The 23,546-nt window shown below is 51.1% G+C and overlaps 1 protein-coding gene across 1 annotated transcript; it reads left to right on the top strand.

The window, feature by feature from the left end:
* The first annotated feature begins 125 nt into the window (after positions 1-125).
* NOSIP (nitric oxide synthase interacting protein) lies at positions 126-15,454 on the top strand. The gene is made up of 9 exons (XM_047836391.1): positions 126-264; positions 9,974-10,044; positions 10,595-10,700; positions 11,743-11,824; positions 14,200-14,359; positions 14,451-14,569; positions 14,738-14,925; positions 15,049-15,157; positions 15,348-15,454. The coding sequence occupies exons 2-9, from the start codon at positions 9,975-9,977 to the stop codon at positions 15,417-15,419; spliced, it is 906 nt and encodes a 301-aa protein (XP_047692347.1). The 5' UTR covers positions 126-264; position 9,974; the 3' UTR covers positions 15,420-15,454.
* Positions 15,455-23,546: the final 8,092 nt, after the last annotated feature.

Genomic DNA, 23,546 nt, shown 5'->3' with positions numbered 1-23,546 from the left:
GCCTAGTGTATACTAAGCGTGCTCTATACTCGTGCCAGCGGCACCAACCGGAACCTTCGACTAACTACTCAGGTTTCCGGAGGGAGCGAGAGGAGAAGGGAGGACTTACCAAGTCAGAAGAGTATCTCGGCAACTAGGGGCAGCTCTACTTCCGGTCTTTTTTCCGGGCGGAAGTGGGCGTAGCGCTGAGGGGAAAACAGCCCTCCTTTCCGGTGTAGGGGCACACTTGAAGAAGCGACGGAGGGTCGAGGAGTCGTTTGTGAGGTGAGTTCCAGGGAGTGGGGGGGATCGTGTTGCTGCGATCGCTTTCCCGCGGGCTAGACTTCTGGGGTCCTGAGGGAGACAGGGACGGGGTTTCGAATTCCCGACTCCCTGTCAATCATTAATAGACGACTCCAGGCGCCCCCTGTCTGAAGCTGAACTACATCTCCCGGCATCCCCGGGAGGTAGCCAGGCCTCCACCCGGCACTTCTGAAGTGTTGGTATTCCACCGTAGAGGGCTATGGGCCGGGGGTCCCAGGGGAAGGAGGAAACTGGGACTCTTGGGAGGGTCTAAGGAGTGGGACTTGAGGAAGAAGGACCCCCTTTCCTGGCCTCAGTTTCCCATCTGTGACCGGGAGGGCGGAGGAGATTGTGCAGTCGCCCGCCGCTGTCTTCTCTGCATTTTTTTTTTTTTTTTTTTTTTTTTTTGACAACTCCTTCCTTCTCAGAGTTGGTGGAGGCTTTAACCTTTTCCTCTGGGGAGGTCTGGGGTCAGGCCGACCTGGGTTCTCATCCCGATGGTGCTGTTGAGTCGGTGTGAACTTGGGCTTCGAAGGGTTTTACTTTAACGTTTTATTGTGAAAATGTTCAAACTCACAGAGAATAATGTAAGAATCCCTATCGCCTATGGGGCGCTTGGGTGGCTCAGTCGGTTGAGCATCCGACTTTGGCTCAGGTCATGATCTTGGGGTTTGTGAGTTCAGGCCCCCTGTCGGACTCTCTGCTGACCGCTCGGAGCCTGGAACCTGCTTCAGATTCTGTGATAACGCTGCTGAGAATATTTGTGTGAGAATTTTTGTGTGGACGTGTTTTCATTTCTGTCGGAAGCAGCGTTGCTGAATCAAATGGTAACTCTGCCTTTAGGCTTTTGAGAAACTGCCAGACTTTTCCACAGTGGCTGCCCCAGCCTCCATTCCCACTCAGTGTGTAAGGGTTCCAGTTTCTCGACACTTGTTATGATCTGACTTTTCGGTTGTCATCCTCCTAGTGGGTTTGAACTGGTATCTCACTGTGGTTTTTTATCGCATTAAAGTTTTATCAGGGCGCCTGGGTGGTCCAGTCGGTTAGGCACGTCAGACTTCAGCTCAGGTCATGATCTTGCGGTCTGTGGGTTCGAGCCCCGCGTCGGGCTCTGTGCTGATGGCTCAGAGCCCGGAGCCTGCTTCAGATTGTGTGTCTTCCTCTCTCTCTGCCCCTCTCCCCTCCTCTCAAAAAATAAACATTAAATAATAATAATAAAATAAAAAGTAAAGTTTTATTTATTTATTTAGAGAGAGTGCACCCGTGAACGGAGGAGGGGGAGAGACAGAATCCCAGGCAGGCTCTATGCTGTCTGTGGGGCTCGATCTCATGAATCATGAGATCATGACCTGAGCGAAAACCAAGAGTCTGATGCTCAACCGACTGCGCCACCCAGGCACCCCTATTTAGTTTTAAAGATTTTTAAAATATAATTTTCTAATGTCTATTTTTTGAGAAAGAGAGAGAGAAACAGAGTGCGAGGGAGGGAGGGGCAGAGAGAGAAGGAGACACAGGATCCGAAGCAGGCTTCAAGCCATCGGCCCAGAGCCCGACCCCGGGCTCGAACTCACGAACCGTGAGATCATGACCTGAGCCGAAGTCCGACGCTCCACCGACTGAGCCACCCAGGCGCCCCAAAGTCCAAAATCTTTACTATCCTGACCCTTTTTGATTGATCCCTGCCACGTTCCTTATGTTGAAGCCCTCGCCAGCAATATGACTATTTCGGAGATTGTCTGTGACGGACAAAATGAAGGTTACGTGAGATCGTGGGAGTGGAGTCCTACCGCATGGGGCTGGTGTTGTTAGGACAGGAGGAGATGCCAGAGAGCACGCTTTCTGCCCTGTGAGGACACAGCAAGAAGGCAGCCAGCTATCCGGGAGCCAGGAAGAGAGAGTCCTCACCAGAAGCTGACCATGCTAGCACTGTGATCTTGGACTTCCAGCCTCCAGAACCATAAATATCTCCACAAATAAATGTCTGTTGTCTAAGCCACATTCCAGTAGATGGAATTTTGTTCTGGCAGCCCTAGCTGACTGATGCAGATAGGAAGAGCCAAACCTGCACTGTAAAGTTACATTTTTATCCTTTCCGATAACGGGTATTGGCACCCTGCGAATATACAGTTCCCTTCAGTCTTTCCCTTAAGGGCATCCCTCAGCAATCATTGCCTCGTCAACTGTGTCGTCAGGGGATGCAAAATGATTTTCCACTTCTTTTATTTATCTTTTCTTTTTTTTTAACGTTTATTCATTTTTGAGAGACAGAGACAGAGCATGAGTGGGGGAGGGGCAGAGAGAGAGGGAGACACAGAATCCAAAGCGGGCTCCAGGCTTGGGGCTGTCAGCACAGAGCCCAGCGCAGGGCTTGAACCCACAAACCGTGAGATTATGACCTGAGCTTGAAGTTGGACGCTCTACCAACTGAGCCACCCAGGTGTCCCTTTAAATTAAAAAAAAAAAAAGTTTTGTTTTTTTTTTTTTTTTAACGTTTATTTATTATTGAGAGACAGAGAGACAGAGCATGAGCAGGGGAGGGGCAGAGAGAGAGGGAGACACAGAATCGGAAGCAGGCTCCGGGCTCTGAGCTGTCAGCACAGAGCCCGACGCGGGGCTCGAACCCACAAACCACGAGATCATGACCTGAGCTGAAGTTGGACGCTCAACCAACGGAGCCACCCAGGCGCCCCTAAAATTTTTTTTTAATGTTTATTTATTTTTGAGAGAGAGAGAGTACAAGCAGGGGAGGGGCAGAGGGAGAGGGAGACACAGAATCTAAAGCGGGCTCCAGACTCTTAGCCGTCAGCACAGAGCCCGATGTGGGGCTTGAACCCACAAACTGCAAGATCTTAACCGCAGCCAAAGTCAGATGCTTAACCAACTGAGCCACCCAGGTGCCCCTGCATCAGCCATTATTAATAGAGAATCTCTGGGGGTGCCTGGCTGTCTCAGTCAGAGGGGTGTGTGATTCTTGATCTTAGGGCTGTGAGTTCGAGCCCCATGTTGGGCGTAGAGATTACTTAAATAAATAAAAACTTGAAAAAAACAGAGAATCTCAGATGCTCACTTTTGCTTTTAGCAAACTCTCTCGGTACTGCTTACCCCCCATCCTAAGTCTGTGATTTCCTTGAGTGTAATTAGCTCCTTGGTTTCCTTTAACACAGAAGCCTTCATACCCCTGGAATGGCCTGGCACACAGCTTTTAGGGAGAGGGGTGTGTGGCATTCTCTAGGTTCTCAAAGGGATCTCTGACCCCACCAAAAGGTTAAGAGCCACTGGTTTTAGAGTTCAGAAAACGAACTGCAGAAAAAGACGGCAGGGAGTCGGTAATTTGAACGCCAGCCAGAACCATTAGCGTGTTAATGGTATTGTGGTCATGGTTTTTAAAAGTCCCATTGCAGCGCTGTGCCCTGTGCCCTTCGAGCCCTAGCTGCTAGTCCCAAGAGGCCGTGCAGCACTTTACTAAGTGGCTAGTTTGACTTGAGGGACTGAATGTTTCTCGGTTCTTTCATTTTAATTCATTTAAATAGAAACGCCAACACTAGACCGAGTTATCGGAAACCTTGTAAGCGTGTTCGAACAGAGGCGGTATGTGAATGTACCTTGGCAGCTGTAAATCACAAAACCTAAATAGAGGTCAAGTATCTCCAGTGAAAGTTTCGCGTGTGAATTGAAATGTGTTGAAAGAGTAAAGCATAGTCCAGATCTTGAAGGCTTTGTACAAAAAAAAGGGGGGGGGGGAATGGGTTGGCCTGTGTCCTCAGACTGTCACCCTCTTGGGAGGACTGACAGTTGTCACGTGGTTAAGGGGGCAGCTCCGCAGCCTGCTTGCCTGGGTTCCCCTTCCCAGCTGGGGGATGCCCGAGCCTGTTTCCTCCCCCGGAAGTGGGGCGTGATGATAAGCAGGAGATAGGATTTTGGAATTTCTCTGAAATACTAGTGACAGCAGATGGCAGTAGTTCTGTTCTCTGTTTTGAACTTGGCCCTAATGAGGAGACCATACAGCTGTGGTGGGTCCTGCCGCGGCCGCCCACCAGCCCATTAGCCCGTGGCCAGCAGCTCTTAAACTTTTTGGTCTCCGTGTCGTAAAAGTCATCCAGGACTCCAGAGAACTTTTGTTTATGTGAGTTCTATCGATTCATATTTGCTGTACCAGAAATTAAACCTGATGTGAAAAAAGGTTTTTACGGGCGCCTAAGTGGCTCAGTCAGTAAAGCGTCCGACTCTTGGTTTCAGCTCAGGGCATGATCTCACGGTTCATGGGTTCGAGCCCCGCATCGGGCTCTGTACTGACAGTGTGGAGCCTGCCTAGGATTCTTCTCTCTCCCTCTCTGTCTGCCCCTTCTTCACTCTCTCTTTCTCTCTCTCTCTCTGTCTAAATAAACTTTAAAAAAGATGGGGAGCCTGGGTGGTGCAGTCGGTTAAGCGTCCAACTTCAGCCAGGTCACGATCTCCCGGTCCGGGAGTTTGAGCCCCCCGTCAGGCTCTGGGCTGATGACTCAGAGCCTGGAGCCTGTTTCTGATTCTGTGTCTTCCTCTCTCTCTGCCCCTCCCCCATTCATGCTCTGTCTCTCTCTGTCCGAAAAATAAATAAACGTTGAAAAAACAATTTTTAAAAAAAAAGAAAAAGGTTTGGGGCGCCTGAGTGGCTCAGTCGGTTAAGCGGCTGACTTCGGCTCAGGTCATGATCTCGCGCTCCATGAGTTCGAGCCCCGCGTCAGGCTCTGTGCTGACAGCTCAGAGCCTGGAGCCTGTTTCGGATTCTGTGTCTCCCTCTCTCTAACCCTCCCCTGTTCATGCTCTGTCTCTCTCTGTCTCAAAAATAAATAAACGTTAAAAAAAAAAAAAGAAAAAGCCAAAGGTTTTTATTGAGCAGTAATTCACATAACACAAAATCATCCATTTAAAGTGATATATACACTATTTTATGCAATCACCACCACTTATCATTCTAGAACATTTTCATCACCCCAAAAAGAAACCAGAAAGTCACTCCTCACTTCCCCTTCTCCCATCCTGTGGTAACCACCATTCTGCTTTCTGTCTCCATGGATTTGCCTGTTCTGGACATTTCTTATACGTGGAACCCTACGATACATGGCTTTTGTGCCAGCTTCCTTTCTCTTAGCATAATAAAACGTTATTTAAAAATCGGCTCCCGGGGCGCCTGGGTGGTGCAGTCGGTTAAGCGTCCAACTTCAGCCAGGTCACGATCTCGCGGTCTGTGAGTTCGAGCCCCGCGTCGGGCTCTGGGCTGATGGCTCAGAGCCTGGAGCCTGTTTCCGATTTTGTGTCTCCCTCTCTCTCTGCCCCTCCCCCGTTCATGCTCTGTCTCTCTCTGTCCCAAAAATAAATAAACGTTGAAAAATAAATAAATAAATAAATCGGCTCCACACCCACTGTGGGGCTTGAATTCAGGACCCTGAGATTAAGAGTCACATGCTCCACCAACTGAGCCAGCCAGGCGCCCCTAAAACATTTTTAAAACCCAAGGATGCAGAAGCATACATTCAGTTTGCGGTGGGAGCAATGACATCCTCACGTGTCACGCTGTCTCTGGAAAACTCCACTGTGCACTTATGAGAGAACGAGAGTAACAAAGGCAAACACATGTTAGTATTATTATGGAAATAGCTTGTGGACCCCCTGAAGGTATCTTAGGAACCCCTCTAGGATCCCCGGACCTTACTTTGAGAACCGCTGCCCTAGGCAATGGCTTCACTTCTAAGAATCCTTTTGCCCATCTGAAAAATGGTCATGGGCCAGACTTTATTTATTTTTTTAATTTTTCTTTTTAACGTTGATTTATTTTTGAGACAGAGAGAGACAGAGCATGAACGGGGGAGGGGCAGAGAGAGAGGGAGACAGAATCGGAAGCAGGCTCCAGGCTCTGAGCCATCAGCCCAGAGCCTGACGCGGGGCTCGAACTCACGGAGCACGAGATCGTGACCTGGCTGAAGTCGGATGCTTAACCGACTGCGCCACCCGGGCGCCCCAATGTTTATTTATTTTTGAGACAGAGAGAGACAGAGCATGAACAGGGGAGGGTCAGAGAGAGAGGGAGACAGAATCGGAAGCAGGCTCCAGGCTCTGAGCCATCAGCCCAGAGCCTGACGCGGGGCTCGAACTCACGGAGCACGAGATCGTGACCTGGCTGAAGTCGGACGCTTAACCGACTGAGCCACCCAGGCGCCCCATGGGCCAGAGTTCAGAGAGTGGTTGAGGTTGGACAATCAATGAGATGGGGGCACAGAGAGCTGGCGTGGGGTCAGGGATCTAGCAGTGTTCTGTGGGACTGTTCCATTATCACCTGGCCAAGTTAAAAAAAAAAAAAAAAGGTTGCCTCTGTAGTTTCTCCTTTTACTCTCGGAGGGAAAATGTCTCCGGCCATGGCCATGAAGCCAAAGAGTGTAGAAACCCCTGTCATTGGCCACAAGACAAGCAGCTGTGTGCCAAATCCCACAGAGGGTCAAGGCAGTTGACAACTAAGAATAGAGTAGGGAATTTGGCCATGAGGAGGTCAATGCGACCTTCATGAGTGGCAGTTGGGGGGGCTGGGGCTGAAGCCAAAGGGTGGGGGGAGGAGTGCCTGGCAGGTGAGCGAGGGGAGACAGCAGGTGCTGGATGTTTGGTCAAAAGCTTGGGCGTGAGGGGAAGTTGGAGGAGGGCCATGGGTCAAGTTGGGGTGTTTCACCAAGGTTAGCTGTCGCAAGCAGCGCAGTGGCCACCACTGGGGTGAAATGGTTTGTGTCTCGACTGGGGTGGCAGTCACAAGGGCATACATCTCTGTCAACACGCATCAGACCTATGTCCATACACCGAAGAACAAAAATCAGCCTCTGAGAGGAAATCGCCAGTAGGGGGAGAGCGAGATCCATAGCTCGGAGAGGGAGAGAGTTTTGTGGTTCAAGTTCTGAATGTGAAAGACAAGAGTCTGAAGGCGACCAGAAGAGGGGAATACAGACAAAGTTACTTTTTGCAGTTTGGGAGTCCTTGGCTGTGTCCCCCCGCCCCTGGCTCCCACCCCAGCCTTCTGGACCTTTCTCACAACCAGAGAGCCGGAGAGCATATTTCCTGAACACCGCCTATGTGCCAGGCTCTGAGCAGGACTCCTTCAGCTGTCACAGAAATCCAGTCCTGGCAATGAGATCCCATGGTTATCCCAGGGATGATTAACTTTTTGCCAAATTAAACCAAGGCTCAGAAAAAGGAAATGGCCAACCTAGGGTCACAACAGCCAGTGCGGGGCCAACCCTGGACTCACGCCCAGGCTGAAGGTCATCTTGCCCCATCCTTGATCCCTATAGCCTACAACCCCCTCCTGTAGCTCCAGCCCCTGATTAGCCCCCAGCGACACATGGGCAACCACTCCGATATGCAGAACACATACGCTCTTGTTTGTAAGTATTCTTTAATACGCACTATCTTGGGGCGCCTGGGTGGCTCAGTGTGGTGGTTAAGCATTCAACTCTTGATTTCCGCTCAGGTCATGATCTCACGGTTCGTGAGTTTGAACCCCTGTTAAGTTCCGACCTGACAGTGCAGAGCCTGCTTTGGATTCTCTCTCCCTTTCTCTATGCCCTTCCCATGCTCCCTCTTTCTTTCTCTCTCAAAAATAAGTAAAACAATAAAATGTACTATCTTGCACACACGTAGATTGGTAGTAATTCTGTTTTATTTTTTACATTTTATGTATTATTTTAGAGAGAGTATGTGCACATGAACAGGGGAGAGGGGCAGAGGGGGAGAGAAAGAGAATCTTAAGCAGGCTCCCCCCTCAGCACAGTGTCCAACTCAGGGCTCGATCCCACAACCCCAGGAACATGACCTGATCCGAAATCAAGAATCAGATGCTCGGGGCGCCTGGGTGGATCAGTCGGTTGAGTGTCCGACTTCAGCTCAGGTCACGATCTCGCGGTCCGTGAGTTCGAGCCCTGCGTCGGGCTCTGGGCTGATGGCTTGGAGTCTGGAGCCTGCTTCCATTCTGTGTCTCCCCCTCTCTCTGCCCCTCCCCCGTTCGTGCTCTGTCTCTCTCTGTCTCAAAAATAAATAAAACGTTAAAAAAATTAAAAAAAAAAAAAAAGAATCAGATGCTCAACTGGCTGAGCTACCCAGGTGCCCCTTACTTTTTTTTTTTCTTATTTTTTATACCCAGTGTTAAGATCCACCTGTGACACCTTGCATGTATCTAGCAGATTGCATCTCACTGCTGGATGGTCTCCAGAATGGGCTGTCACCACCCATTCTCCCAGGGAGGGACATCAGGTGCCTTTGACTCCCCTCTGGTATAAATAACACTGCTGTGGACATCCTTGGGCATGCTCCTTGTGGGTGTCTCTGAGAATGTCTTTGGGGCCCATCACCCACGGTGCAGAATCACCTATGTTTACCTTGCTAAAGTGCCACCAGCCTGTGTTCCAGGAGGCTGACCCTGTCCACTCTCCCCACTGCATTGCCTTAAAGGTCCTGAAACCGATCATGTATCCTCACCAAGCCCTGGTCTTACCCAGCTTTTTGAAGTTTCACCTGATGATAGGTATGAAGTGCTATCTCACTGTGGTTTTCACCTGAAGAGAGCTGGATTATCTCTCCATACGCTCGTTAGTCTTTGAGCTGCTTCTGTAAGTTGCCTTTTCACATCCTTTGCTCATTTTCCTGTCAGGGTGGCTGTTTTTTTTTCTTGTTGATTTGCCAGAGCCCCATGTACAGTCAGTTCCGCTAGAACACCTGTTTTGAAAATGTAGGGGCGCCTGGGTGGCTTGGTCGGTTTAGCGTCCGACTTCAGCTCAGGTCATGATCTCACGGTCAGTGAGTTCGAGCCCCGCGTCGGGCTCTGTGCTGACAGCTCAGAGCCTGGAGCCTGTTTCAGATTCTGTGTCTCCTTCTCTCTCTGCTCCTCCCCTGTTCATGCTCTGTCTCTCTCTGTCTCAAAAATAAATAAACGTTAAAAAAAAAAAGAAAAAAAAAAAAGAAAATGTGAATTCCGGGGCACCCAGCTGACTCAGTCAGTTAAGCATCCGACTTCGGCTCGGGTCATGAGCCCCGGTTCGTGAGTTCGAGCCCCGCATCGGGCTCCGTGCTGACAGTGCAGAGCCTGCTTGAGATTCTGTCTTTCTGCCCCTCCCGACTCATGCTTTCTCTCTCTCTCTCAAAATAAATGAATAAACTTAAAAAGAAAGAAAGAAAATGGGAATTTATCCCGGTGCAATCGATCATGTTTGGAAACAATTGGACCACAGTGCAGATTTCCCCTTTGCTTACACGTGCTTTCATCCACCCAGGCGAGAAGGGGGTGAACCCCCCAAAACCGCACTCCACTGCAGTGAGCCTGTAGGCATACACCGAGCACGCACATGCATACATAACCCCAAACAGAACATCTCTGAGGCCCCTCACTTCACCGTGTCTGTATGTAAGGAGCCCCACGCATCCTCATCTGCAGCCAGAACTTCTCGATTTCAGAGAACCCTCCTTCCACCACCTCAGTCACTTTCCAAAGTAAAATGCTGTCTTTGTTTTTGGAGTCTGTGGGTATTTCCTAACCAGTCGACGCGTGTGAGACTGTCCTCCGCTGACCCACCCCCTGTTTTCCCATCTGGCAAAGCCAGGGGCAGGTCGGCTCCGAGGGCCTGTCCTCCCTGGGGCCTCCCTCCACCACAGCCCTGCAACTGTCCCCTCCTCCTCCCCCCAGGATGACCCGGCACGGCAAGAACTGCACGGCAGGGGCCGTCTATACCTACCACGAGAAGAAGAAGGACACAGGTACTGGGTTTGGGAAGGGGGACAGTTGTATCTCAGAGGCGCCATCTCACTTTGCACCTCCGGCTGTGTCTTCTGGGCATGTCTTTTTCCCCCCCACCCCACCCGACGACCGATGGTCATGACACTAAGAGTAACAGCCCACGCGATCCCGTGCCCCTGCAGTGGGCGCTTGTGGGCGTGAACTCATCTGAGACTCCCAGCTCCCCACTGAGGAAGGAATCGCTGATGTCGTAGCCATATTCCAGAGGCAGAAACTGAGGCCCAGAGAGGGCCAGGCCCTTGAGTCTGGGCTGAGGGGAGTCAGGCGTGAGCCTCTCTACCTGGCTACTTCGGTGACAGCCTGTCACTTACCCTCTGGATTGACACCTTCCTGAGGGTTATGCCCCGCCCCCAATGCACACACACAGCCCGAGCTCTTGACTGCCTGTCTCTCGGAGTCCCGCCCAACACCCCCCCCCCCCCACGCAAGTTCTCTCTGTGCCTTTCTCTTGGGGTTTTGCAAGGGGCACGTCTCCTGTCCCTCCATCCCTCTGCCTCTGTCTGTCCCCAGCGGCCTCAGGCTATGGGACCCAGAACATTCGACTGAGCCGGGATGCTGTCAAGGACTTTGACTGCTGCTGCCTCTCTCTGCAGCCCTGCCACGACCCTGTTGTCACGTGAGCTGGGGAACTGCACTGGGGGGTGTGGGGAACCGCCTGCACAGCCAGGGCGCCCTGGGCAAGCCCCTTAACCCCTCAAGAGCCTCAGTGTGCTCATCTGAGACATGGGCATGATCCTAACGTGTTCCCCAGGGATGTGGAAAAGAATACATCCGTAACAGAGGGTAGGGCCCTTGGATCATTGCCTGGCACATAATAATAGCTTATGTGTGGAGCATTTACCATTCCCCGCCTTGTGGTCTGGCAGAGGCCTCGGTGAGATAATGGGTACAAGGTGCTTAGTCCAGTGACTAAATATGGGCTCACTTTACAGGTCTGTTTTACAGACATAGTGACGAGAGCAGACTGTGGCTCAGGGTCCCTGAGGCCACCTGCAGGTTCAGTGATTCATTGGAAGAACTCGCAACTCAGAAAGGTGGTTAAGAGTCAGTGACGGCTTATTACGGTACAAAGATGGAGATTAAGTCAGTAAGGGGAGAAGGCATGTGGGGCCGAGCCCAGGAGGGACCAGGATCGAGCCTCCAGTTGTCCTCTCCTAATAGAGTCACACAGACAGCGCTAGTCTCCCAACAACGACATGTGACAGCAGGCAGACATGGGCGCCGCCCACCGGGGGAAACTCACGGGAGCCCCAGCGTCCAGGGATTTTACTGGAGGCTGGTAACTCAGGCATGGCGTGACTTTGGTCTCCAGGCCCTCCAGAGGTCTAACCTCATACCACATGGCCCAGCCACCTCCCCCACCAGGTGAACTAAGACACTTTTATCAGGCAGCACATTCCAAGGGCTCAGAGGCTCCCTCCTGGGAGCTGGTTCAAGGGCCGGGTCCTTTGGAACGTGTAGGGTTTGGAGAACGCGGCCCGCTGAGCTAGCCCTTTATTGCACAAGATTTTCCCTACAAGGCAAAGCCAGGAGAGTGAAAATGGCGTGGTCACCTCAGAGAGCTGTGCTAGGCACCGCGTGACCTGCCGCCTGGAAGACGCTTCGTGCGTGCCCAGGGCAGGGAGCCTATGGCTTCCCATCCCGTCCTGTCCTTACAGCCCGGATGGTTACCTGTACGAGCGTGAGGCAATCCTGGAGTACATTTTGCACCAGAAGAAGGAGATCGCCCGGCAGATGAAGGTGATGGGGATGGGGGCACGGGCGGGCGGCTTTGATCCCGAGCTCACAGAGCCTCTCTGACCTTCTTGTCTAAGTTCCTTTTCCCTCTGAGCCTTTGCCTATGCTGTTCCCTCTGCTTGGCGCACCGTCCCGTCCCGCTTCTCCTGGTTAGCTCCTCCTTCTCCAGATTTCCTCCCAGGCATCGCCTCCTCTGACCTCCTGCTACTCCAGGGCCTCCAGGGTCTGCGCCACCCCCCCCAACCTTGACACTTATAGTTGTGACTCAGCCTATGGCTGACATGTGCCCACTTCTGCCACTAGATGGCGGGCCCCAGGGACAGGGAACAGATCTTTTGCCCACCCCATGGCCCTAGGTTCTCTGTGAACACTTGGTAAATTGACTGATGTCACCTCATCTCTCTGGGCCTCGGTTGCACTGCCTCTGAAATGGGCTGACAGGACCAAATCAGAGGGCGCTGCAGGGCGTGTGGGAGATGCTCACAGATCAGAATTCTCGAGGCATTTACTTGGAGTCATGCCCACTTTCCACGGCTGAACTCATTTTGTGGGTAGGAGGGACCCCGTTTATCGCCGTGTTTGAGGCGCAGCTGGTCGATCTCCCTCCTTTTCCTGCCAGGCTTCCTAGAGCTCCAGAAACACTGAGGGTTAGATTCTTTGTTTTTGTTTTTGTTTTTAATGTTTATGTATTTTTGAGAGAGAGAGAGAGGCAGAGTCTGAGCACGAGCAGGAGAGCGGCAGAGAGAGAGAGTGGGAGACACAGAATCTAAAGCAGGCTCTAGGCTTCAAGCTCAGCATAGAGCCTGACACGGAGCTCAAACCCATGAGCCGTGAGATTATGACCTGAGCCAAAGTTGGACACTTCACCGACTAAGCCACCTAGGCACCCTATTTTTTTCTTTTTTTTTAAGTTTATTTATTTATTTATTTAGACAGAGAAATATCAGGGGGGGCGGGGAGGGGCAGAGAGAGAGGGAGAAAGAATCCCAAGCAGGTTTCTCACTATCAGTGCAGAGCCTGACGTGGGGCTTGAACTCATGAACCCAAACCTGGGAGATCATGACCTGAGCTGAAATCAAGAGTCAGATACTGGGGCGCCTGGGTGGCTCAGTCGGTTGAGCGTCCGACTTCGGCTCCGGTCATGATCTCATGCCCTGTGAGTTCGAGCCCCACATCGGGCTCTGTGCTGACAGCTCAGAGCCGGGAGCCTGCTTCGGATTCTGTGTCTTCCTCTCTCTCTGCCCCTCCCCTGTTCATGCTCTGTCTCTCTCTCTGTCAAAAATAAATAAACATTAAAAAAAAAAAAAAGAATCAGATACTTAACCCACAGAGCCACCCAGGCGCCCCAAGGGTTAGATTCTTGTTGAGCCTTTTGTCTTGAGTGAGTGGCTTTCCCTGTGCCTATACCCTCTGCGTGGCTTAGTGGCCGCCTGGGTGCTCCCTCATCAGGGTGACCATGCCAGAGGTCCTCCCGAGCACCAGTTCCCCTCCGTCTTCTCCTCACGCAGCTGGGTGGCCCGGGGCAGTCCTAGAACCCAGCACTGTGTCCCTGTGTCTCCACACACCCGTACCACCTGCACACTTAGGGTTCTGTGAACGTTCATTGCTTCTTAACCCTCCTGGAGCTCGCCTCGAGGGCAGGACAGGATCTACAGTACCTACCCTGTAAAATCAATATAATATGGCCCACGGGCACATGAATCGAGCACTTGCTCTGTGCCGAAAATCTCCCGCGTAACCCAGTGAACCTCCGCGGTCAGTCGCCATTGTTAGCCTGTTTTACAAATGAAGAAACTGAGGCCAGGAGGAGTCACAGCACTTACTGGAGGCCACAGAGCTCCTCGGTGATGGAGGCAAGGTTTAAGCTCTGGCCATCTGTCCCCTGCCAAGCTGCTGACCACCCTGCTGCCTAGGAACAAAGAGGCCACTGACTCCCAAACCAGCTAAATGGGAAATGACCTAAGTGCCCTGCAGTGGGGGAAGGGACGAGCAAAGGCAGCAGAGCCACACCACAGATTACAAGACCCACGGGTTAAAGATTCACACCCTGTCACTTCAGCATCTGACTGCGGCTCAGGTCGTGGGTTCGAGCCCTGTGTTCACCGATAGTACACAGCCTGCTTGGGATTCTCTCTCCCTCTCCCACTTGGGCATGCGCCCACACGCGCTCTCTCTCTCTCTCTCTCTCTCTCAAAATAAACTTTAAATAACTTAAAAAGACTCACACTCAGGCAGTTACCAGCCTCTACTAACTGCCGCTGCCAGGACCGTCCCCTGTGGAGGCCTCGGTTTACCCGTCTGTGAAATGGGAAGAGCCACCCTCCAACGCCACAACGCACGGGAAGGTGCCGAGCCCACTTCTTTCTCGCTGCCCACAGGCCTACGAGAAGCAGCGGGGTGCCCGGCGTGAGGAACAGAAAGAGCTGCAGCGGGCGGCGGCGCAGGACCAGGTGCGGGGCTTCCTGGAGAAGGAGGCAGCCATCGTGAGCCGGCCCCTCAACCCCTTCACGCCCAAGGCCGCCCCTGAGACCGGTCCAGGTGAGGGGGAGCGGACTTGCCGGGGAGCGCGGGTCCCGCAGGCCCGGGTGCCTCCCTGGGTGCGGCATCCGGGCCCCTCTCCCTCCCGCAGATGATGCCCGCCCCGGGGCCAGTGCAGGCCCCACGGGCAAGGACAAGGACAAAGCACTGCCCAGCTTCTGGATCCCGTCGCTGACCCCCGAGGCCAAGGCCACCAAGCTGGAGAAGCCTGTGAGCATCCCCAGCACCCTGTGCCCACTTGGCACAGAGGACCCGAGTCCCCCAGTGTCCCCAGCGCCTCCTTCCCTGCCCGGGACCCCCATCCTCCCTCCACCTGGCCCCAGCCCGGCCTGTTGACCGGCCCTCCCCCCCCCCCCCCCCGCTTCCTGTCCTGCGCAGTCGCGCACCGTGACCTGCCCCATGTCTGGGAAGCCGCTGCGCATGTCTGACCTGACACCCGTGCGCTTCACGCCGCTGGACAGCTCCGTGGACCGCGTGGGGCTCATCACACGCAGTGAGCGCTACGTGTGCGCCGTGACCCGCGACAGCCTGAGCAACGCCACGCCTTGCGCTGTGCTGAGGCCCTCGTGAGTCGCCCGGGGAGGATGACCTGGGGACCTGCAGGGCTGGGCCGGGTCGGGCAGTGTGGCTGTCCCTCGTCCGAGCGGGGCCTCTCTGATCGGTGTCTCCTACCCTCACTCTCACCGAAGTGGGGCCGTGGTCACCCTGGAGTGCGTGGAGAAGTTGATTCGCAAAGACATGGTAGACCCCGTGAACGGGGAGAAGCTGACAGACCGGGACATCATCGTGCTGCAGCGGGTGAGCGGTGACCCGCCTCCCCAGGACCCTGCCCCCTGTCCTCTCCCTATGCCCAACCCCGCCCTGCCTCCTCCACGCCCCACCCCCGCCTTCCTAAGCTGGGGTCCTGCCTCACCTTGCGGGCTGGGGGCCCGCAAGGGGCCCTGCAGCCCGACCTGCCTCCACCTTGGCCTTGTCCCCACCTCCCCAGGGCGGCACCGGCTTCGCGGGCTCCGGAGTGAAGCTGCAGGCTGAGAAGTCCAGGCCGGTGATGCAGGCCTGAGTGCACAGGAGACCAAATAAACAGGCTTGGACTCACTGGCCCTTGTGGTGCCTTCGTTGGCCTTGCGGGAGCCCTGGGGCCACACGGGGAGCCCTCCAGCGTGCGCCTGCTGCAGTGCCCCAGTGTGAAGGCATAGGCTAAAATTACCTTTAAGGTGGTCTGACGTTAAGAGTAAAATCCGAACTGAGCCCACACGCCCGGCGTTAAAACTGGGCAAGAGCGGCCAGAGGTCAAGGTCCCAGCTGCGACGGTAGGCAGGCGCCGCTTTGACAGGCCAAGTAGAAACCCCGCCACATCTTTTTGAGTCCTGCCAAATTCGAAGCCCGCGAGATGTCCAGGAAAGCCTCTCTCCCAAGTAAAGGGTGGTGAGACGCCCAAAGGAAACAAAATGCAGTGAGAGCAGCCGGCACCCAGTCAGGAGCCCTCCTCCCTGACCCTTGACTGCCGGAAGGCCAAGAGCAAGAAGAAACCCTCGTCTAAGGACGCCAGAGGCCGGGGGCTGCACAGTACCCGGCAGGTGTGGAGAGCCGAGGGTGCAGGGGGGAGGAGGCCGCAGAGGGTGGGGCCTGGTGCACCTGCCTGGAGTCAGCTTACGGAGGAGCACAGGGGCAGGTCTTAGAGCTCTGTGGGTTTTTTCTCCCGTTTTTTAAATTTAGTTGTTTTTTTTTTTTTTTTTAATTTTTTAAAATGTTTTTATTTACTTTTGAGACAGAGAGAGGCAGAGCATGAGCAAGGGAGGGGCAGAGAGAGAGGGAGACACAGAAACCGAAGCAGGCTCCAGGCTCTGAGCTATCAGCACAGAGCCTGACATGGGGCTTGAACTCACAGACCCTAAGATCTTGACCTGAGCCAAAATTGGATGCTTAACCGACTGAGCCACCCAGGCGCCCCTTTTAAATTTAGTTTTTAATGTTTATGTTTGAGAGAGAGAGAGAGAGAGAGAGAGAGTGCCAAAGCGGGATGAGGGGGTCAGGGCAAAGAGAGAGAGACACACACACAGAATCAGAAGCAGGCTCCAGGCTCTGAGCTGTCAGCATAGAGTCAAACCCAGGGCTCGAACCCATGAACCGGGAGATCATGACCTGAGCCGAAGTCGCAGGCTTAACCGACTGAGCCACCCAAGCGCCCCTAGAGCTTTGTTTTCAATGACCATCGACTCATAAAAGCACCCGTGGGCAGTGTGCAAAGTAGAGCATATAGTCAAGCGAAGATCAACAAGCCTTAACGTTCCCGCCCTGAGGGACACCTAGGTTCTGTCTTCTAGGGCTTTCTCCACGTGTGTACACGAGTTGGCTCAACCAGCATGACATCTCAGGGCACGTGCTGTTCCGTTCAGCGGTCTCTGCCTTTTCGCTTCTGTAAAAAGTTTTCATCGAACGCCCAGACCCGACTCAAAGGACCGGGAAGTACCCTTCGGTGCTCTTTGGTGAAGACCCTGTCTGGTGTCTGCAGGAGAAGGTTTTGGTAGGAGGGGGGTGTATCATCCTTGCACCCTGGAGAGCACCCCCCCCCCAAAATCCAGCATTTTCTCCCCCAGAGCTTTCTCGGACCTCCCTTTGATCCCTAGACCCCAGAACCTGGAAACTGGCCCAGTTGCCACTGACATTCAAGGGCAGGCCTTGCCATCTGGGCTTGTCGATCTATGGTCCTCTTGCGTCTGGGCCACAGTCCTGGGGGAGGGACGCTTGTACCCATTTCACAGAACAGCCCACTGACCCTGAGAAGATGCTCTTGCCCAAAGTCACACTGCTCAAGGCTGTAGCAGAAGTCAGGTTCACTTAGAAGCCAGCCGCCTCCAGAGACCTCCCCACCCCCAGCCCTGCCCTTCCTCCCATCCTCTGTACCTTTTCCTCCCCCAGGTATCTCCACATTGTCACCCCATGAATCTCCCCCCCCTCTTAGTGAGCTCCCAGCCAACCCCTTTCTACCTAGAGCATTTCAAGCCACCCCTCGGTCCCTAAACACCCCCAATCTTCAGCCTGTTTTTTTTTTTTAAGTTTTATTTATTATTTTGAGCGAGAGAGCAGCGGAGGGGCTGGGCGAGAGGGAGAGAGGATCCCAAGGAGGCTCCATACTGTTGAACCGCGAGATCATGACCTGACCCGAAGTGGGACACCTAACCGACTGGGCCACCAGGTGCCCCATCAGCCTCTTCTTTTTTTTTTTTTTTTTTTTTTTAAGTTTATGTATTCATTTTGAGAGAGGGGTGGGGAGGGGCAGAGAGAGAGGGAATCCCAAGCAAGCTCTGCACCCGCCATCAGCTCAGAGCCCAACAAGGGGCTAGAACTCACGAACTGTGGGATCATGACCTGAGCCGAAACCCAGAGCCAGACGCTTAACCAACCGAGCTACCCAGGCGCCCCTCAGCCTCTTTCTTAATCGCCCACAACCACCCCTGGGACCTTCCAGTTTTCTCTCAGCCTCCTCAGGGACTCCAGTCTTATTCACACGTGTTCAGGCCAGCCCTGCCACCACCGATCAAAGCTTCCAGGATTCCCAGCCTTGCACCTGTATTTCCACAAGGGGCCTAAATCCCCCTGATCCACGGGCCCTTCGAGACCCCCCCTTTGCGGAGAGGCGGCAGGGTGCAGGTCAAGGTCCGTCCAAGAAAGTAGTTTCCTTTGAGGTTTCAAAGGGGACAGTGGAAGCAAGGGCCTCCTGGCAGCTTGAGCCGCAGCAGTGGAAGGGAGAGGAGGAGGTGCCTTTTCTCAGCAGAGGGCCCTTAGGTGCCACTTGGGAAGTTGAGAGCAAGAAAGAGGCCAGGGGAAGTGGGGTGGGGGTGCCTGCAGTGGCTCCGGCCTCAGCTGGCCTGCAGAGGGCACTGGCAGGCACTTGCAATTCTTAAGGCTTTTAGTTGTACGTATCTTTAAATGTCTATTTATTTGTTTTGAGAGCGAGAGCAGGGGAAGGGCAGAGAGAGGAACACAGAATCCCCAGCCGACGCCACCCTGTCAGCACACAGCCCAAGTCGGGTCTCGATCCCACGAACCGCGAGACCATGACCGGAGTCCATGACCATGACCTGCAGTTCTTCAGGCTTTTAAACAGGGAGATTTATTCTGGAAAGGAAAACTATATAGACAGGGGGCAATTCCTTGGTTGTCCAGGGAGGGAGCGGGATGGGCTAGGAAGGAGTGGATAGCAGGAGGCTTGGGGGAGGGGCAACGGGAGGGGTATCTTGATTGTGGGGGTGGTTGCATGACTGATTCATCAGAATTCATAGATCTGTAACCAAACAGCGGACTTTATGGGAGTTAAAAGTCAAATTTAAAAACTAAAAAAATAAGGGGGGGGGGGTGCCCGGGTGGCTCAGTCAGTTAAGCATCTGGCTCTTGATTTCAGCTCAGGTTGTAATCTCACGGTTTGTGGGTCCCCAGCCCCCAGTCGGGCTCTGTGCTGACAGTGCAGAACCTGCTTGGGACTCTCTCCTCCCTCTTTCTCTGCCCCTATCCTGCCCTCTCTCTCTTGCTGTCTCTCTTTCTTAGAAACAAAGAGAAGGAAGGAAGGAAGGAAGGAAGGAAGGAAGGAAGGAAGGAGAAAGAAAGAAAGAAACAAGAAAGGAAGGAAGGAAGAAAAGAAAGAAAGAGAAAGAAAGAAGGGAAGAAAGAAGGAAAGAAAGAAAAAACTTAAAAGAAATCAACAATGATTCCACTCCTAGGTATATAACCCAAGGAGACTGAAAGTCTGTCCGTGCAAAAACTTCCACATGAATGATCCTAGCGGCACTAACCGTGTTAGCCGAAAAGTGGAAACAAGCCAAATGTCTTTCAAGTGCTGAATGGATACTCAAAACATGGTATAGTCATCCAGTGAAATATCATTCAGCCATAAAAATGATGAAGTACGGTACCTGCTACAACGTGGATGAACTTGGAAAACCAGTATGCCGGGCAGCTGGCTGGCTTCAGTCAGAAGAGTGCGCGAGACTTGATCTCGGGGTCGTGAGTTCAAGCCCCAAGTTGGGTGTAGAGATTACTACATAAATAAAAACAACAACACAGTATGCTAAGTGAAAAGCCAGCCATAAAAGGTCACATGATGTATGATCCCTCTTATATAAAAAGTCCAGAATAGGCAAATCTTTTAATTTATTGGAAAAATTTTAATGTTTATTTATCTTAGAGAGTGCGAGTGGGGGGCACAGAGAGAGAGAGGGAGACACAGAATCCGAAGCAAGCTCCAGGCTCTGAGCTGTAAGCACAGAGCCCAACGCGGGGCTCGAACTTGTGAACCGCGAGATCATGACCTGAGCTGAAATCTGAGCCCCCCCAGGCGCCCCAGAAATGAACTTTTTTTTTTTTAACCACACTGGTAGGCAAGGAAACAGCGATAATTTGGCAATATCTAGTAAGAGCTAAAGATGCCAACTCCACGATCCCACAATCTCTACTGACCTATACATCCCACAGAGGCACAAACATGCTCAAAAAAATGTGAACTAGGGGGCAGCCCGTCAGTTAAGCATCCCAGTTCAGTTCAGGTCACCATCTCACGTTTTGGTTCGTGAGTTCGAAGCCTGCATCGGACTCTCTTCTGTTGGCGCAGAGCCCACATCAGATCCTCTGTCCCCCTTTCTCTTTGCCCCCCTCAAAAATAAACAAACAAGAAAGAAAGAAAGAAAGAAAGAAAAAGAAAGGAAAAGAAAACCCAAACTAGAATGTTCCCAGTACAGGGTGCCTGGCTGGCTCAGTCAGAAGAGCACAGGACTCTCGATCTTCGGGTCGTGAGTTCCAGCTCCACACTGGGTGTAGAGATTACTTAAGTAAATAAATCTTAAGGGGCACCTGGGTGGCTCAGTCGGTTGAGTGACCGACTTAGGCTCAGGTCATGATCTCACAGTTTGTGGTGAGTTCGAGCCCCACGTCGGGCTCTGTGCTGACAGCTCAGAACCTGAAGCCAGCTTCAGATTCTGTGTCTCCCTCTCTCTGTGCCCCTCCACTGCTCATGCTCTGTGTCTCTCTCTCAATAATAAATAAATAAATATAAATAAAATAAATAAATAAATAAATAAATAAAATTAAAAACAAACAAACAAACTGAAAACAGCCTAAATGTTGGTCAGTGGAGAACTGGTTAAATCTTCGTGGACTGAACTGAAATGGTCTTCAAAATATATTCTGAATTACCTCAATAAAAAATAAATTATAAAAACTTAAGATCGGAGCGTTCTGATTCAAAAAACTGTTAAGTGGAACAAGAAAGGTAAAAAACATTGTTAGTCATCTGCCCTTCTTTCTATTAAAAAGAAAAACAGTTTGTACATATTTGCCTAAATCTATGTAAATTCTCCCTGGAAAGAAACACTGGCTGCCTGTGAGGAGGCGAACGTGGTGGAAGAAAGACTCATTTTTAGCATGTAACATCTTGTACATTTAGAATTTTGTATCCTATGAGTATACTGCCAAAATTTAAAAATAAAATGTGCAAAAAGACAAAAAAAAAAAAACCTGGGGAGAGGCACAAAGGGTGACAAGGTGCAGGAAATCTTTCGTAATGAGCTGTCCCATACAAGTAATTTGTTGCTGTATTATTTTGATTAAAAAAAAAAAGTTTTCAAACATGTAGCTCCCCCAGAGATCTACAAATCTGCCCTACTCTCATAAACCAGTTCTCCACTTGCAGCCACTAGGGGGCAGTATATTACCATAATTAAAAGCTTGGATTCAGACAGGGAATCGGTTAGGTTAAGCGTCTGACTTCAACTCAGGTCATGATCTCATGGTTGGTTGGTGAGTACAAGCCCCACATTGGGCTCTGTGCTCACAGCCTGGAGCCTGCTTCGGTTTCTGTGTCCCCTCCCCCCCCCCTGCCCCCACACCCGCTCTCTCAAAAAATAAATAAACGTTTTAAACATTTGGATTCAGACACACTTGGTTTCAGATTCCAACCCTACCACAGATACCAATTATAAACTCTGGATAAAACAGAAAACATTACCCAAAGGCACTGGAAAGTGAACCAAACCGCGCAGAAACTGGAGGGAAATTGACAATAAAAAAGAAAGGCAGTGGGTGGTTTCTCATTTGTACAGCCTGGGGGTAGGTTCTGGTCCTAGCCAGAGGGGCAGCTAAAAACACCAGGGGAAAAGTCCAGTCTTCCTAGCTTGAAGCACCAGAACAATAGGAAAGTAAGGTATAAATACTGGAAATCCAGGGTGAGGGCACTCCAAATATTTTTATAAAAACTCTGCTCAAATATCTAGCTGACCCTGAACCACATCTGCATGGGGTACACTCCAGGAAGCCCAGCTAAACCTAAAAAAATGTGAACTGAAATGTGGGGTACAAATTTCATAGGAGGGAGTTTTACAGAGATTACAGTTTGAGTTTAACCAAGTTAATGGGTTGTTTAGGGGAAAAAAAAAATCAATACTCTTCAAAGGAACATAACAGACTCCAGAGTTTCTACAGTGTATCCAGGATATACTCTAACACTACTCAAAATGGAAACAAATAGGAAAATATGACCCATTCTCAAGAAAAAAGGCAGTAACCTAAGACCAACACCAAAATGACCCATATATAGGACTCCATATGGACAGTTCGAACCCTCCTTTAGATCCTACCTCTGTCTTCCTTTCTCTCTGTCCCTCCCAACTAGCGCGCTCTCTCTCTCAAAAATAAACATTAAAAAAAAGTATATGTCTAGAAAAATATCTTAGTAGAAAAATAAAACGATAAAAAAATGGAACAGAAATTCTAGAACGAATTCGCTGGATACAAGTCTAATATTCAAAAATAATTGTATTTTATATTGTAAAGACAAGAAGTTAGAACATGAAATTTATTTTTAAAAAAAATTTTTTTTTTTCAACGTTTATTTATTTTTGGGACAGAGAGAGACAGAGCATGAACGGGGGAGGGGCAGAGAGAGAGGGAGACACAGAATCGGAAACAGGCTCCAGGCTCTGAGCCATCAGCCCAGAGCCCGACGCAGGGCTCCAACTCACGGACCACGAGATCGTGACCTGGCTGAAGTCGGACGCTTAACCGACTGCGCCACCCAGGCGCCCCTAGAACATGAAATTTAAAAATAACTTCTCTTACAATAACATAAAAACCATAAAATACTTAAGGATAAATTTAACAAAGGACCTAAGACCTTTATTCTGACAACTACAAAACCTACTGCTGAGAGGATGCCAACACTTGTCTCACTGGAGAAATATACTATGTTCATGGATTGGAGGATTTAATGTTAGGATGCCAGTTCTCCCCACATTGGTCTATAGGTTTAGTCTTGCCCTGGGTTATTTCCATCTCTTTCCCCCAGAAGGAGAACAAAAATCATCAAATATGGGGGGGGCTAGGACTTGACCTAGAAATTTTTTTTTCAATTTTTTTTTAATGTTTATTTTTGAGAGACAGAGAATGAGGCAGGGAAAGAGGGAGACAGGGAATCCCAAGCAGTCTCCACACTCTCAGCACAGGCCCAGTGAGGGGCTTAAACCCACGAACCACGAGACCTTGACCTGAGCTGAAATCAAGAGTCAGATGCTCAACCAACTGAGCCACCCAGGCGCCCCTTCCTTTCTACTTTAGTTGCTTATGATTTTTTTTTTTAATTAATGGGCTTTATTTTTTTTTAAGATTTTATTTTTAAGTAATTGGGTGTAGACCCAATGTGGGGCTCAAACCTACAACCCCAAGATCAAGAGTAGCAAGCTATACCGACTGAACTAGGCAGGTGCCTCTACTGGGCTTCCTTTCTTTCAAGTTTATTTATTTTGAGAGCAAGACAAAGAGCATGATGGCGAGGGATAGAGAGGGAGGAAGAGAATCCCAAGCCGACTTCCCATTGTCAGTGCAGAGCTGACGCAAGGCTCAAACTCACAAACCATGAAACCATGACCTAAGCCAAGATCAAGAGTCAGTTGTTCAACTGACTGAGCCACTCAGGTGCCCCTAGGCTTTATTTTTAAGAGCAGTTTTGGGTTGGGACATCTGGCTGGCTCCGTTGGTGGAGCATTCGGCTCTTGATCTCAAGGTCATAACGTTAAGCCCCACGTTGGGTGTAGAGGTTATTCAAATAAATAAAAACTTTTTTTAAAAGAGTTTTGAGTTTAAGAAAATGAAAGAAAAGTATAAAATATTCCCATACATACCCCTTTACCCCACCCCAGTTTAC

The sequence above is a fragment of the Prionailurus viverrinus genome, chromosome E2, assembly GCF_022837055.1.
Source record: "Prionailurus viverrinus isolate Anna chromosome E2, UM_Priviv_1.0, whole genome shotgun sequence".
NCBI classification, from domain to species: domain Eukaryota; kingdom Metazoa; phylum Chordata; class Mammalia; order Carnivora; family Felidae; genus Prionailurus; species Prionailurus viverrinus.
Note: the sequence above shows the minus strand (reverse complement) of the source record. Positions and strands in the feature narration are given on the sequence as shown.

Coding starts and splice junctions, on each gene's coding strand:
- NOSIP (XM_047836391.1), top strand. CDS start 9,975: ATGACCCGGCACGGCAAGAACTGCACGGCAGGGGCCGTCTATACCTAC. Junction 10,045..10,594: donor CGAGAAGAAGAAGGACACAG/GTACTGGGTTTG, acceptor GTCTGTCCCCAG/CGGCCTCAGGCTATGGGACC. Junction 14,360..14,450: donor CGCCCCTGAGACCGGTCCAG/GTGAGGGGGAGC, acceptor TCCCTCCCGCAG/ATGATGCCCGCCCCGGGGCC.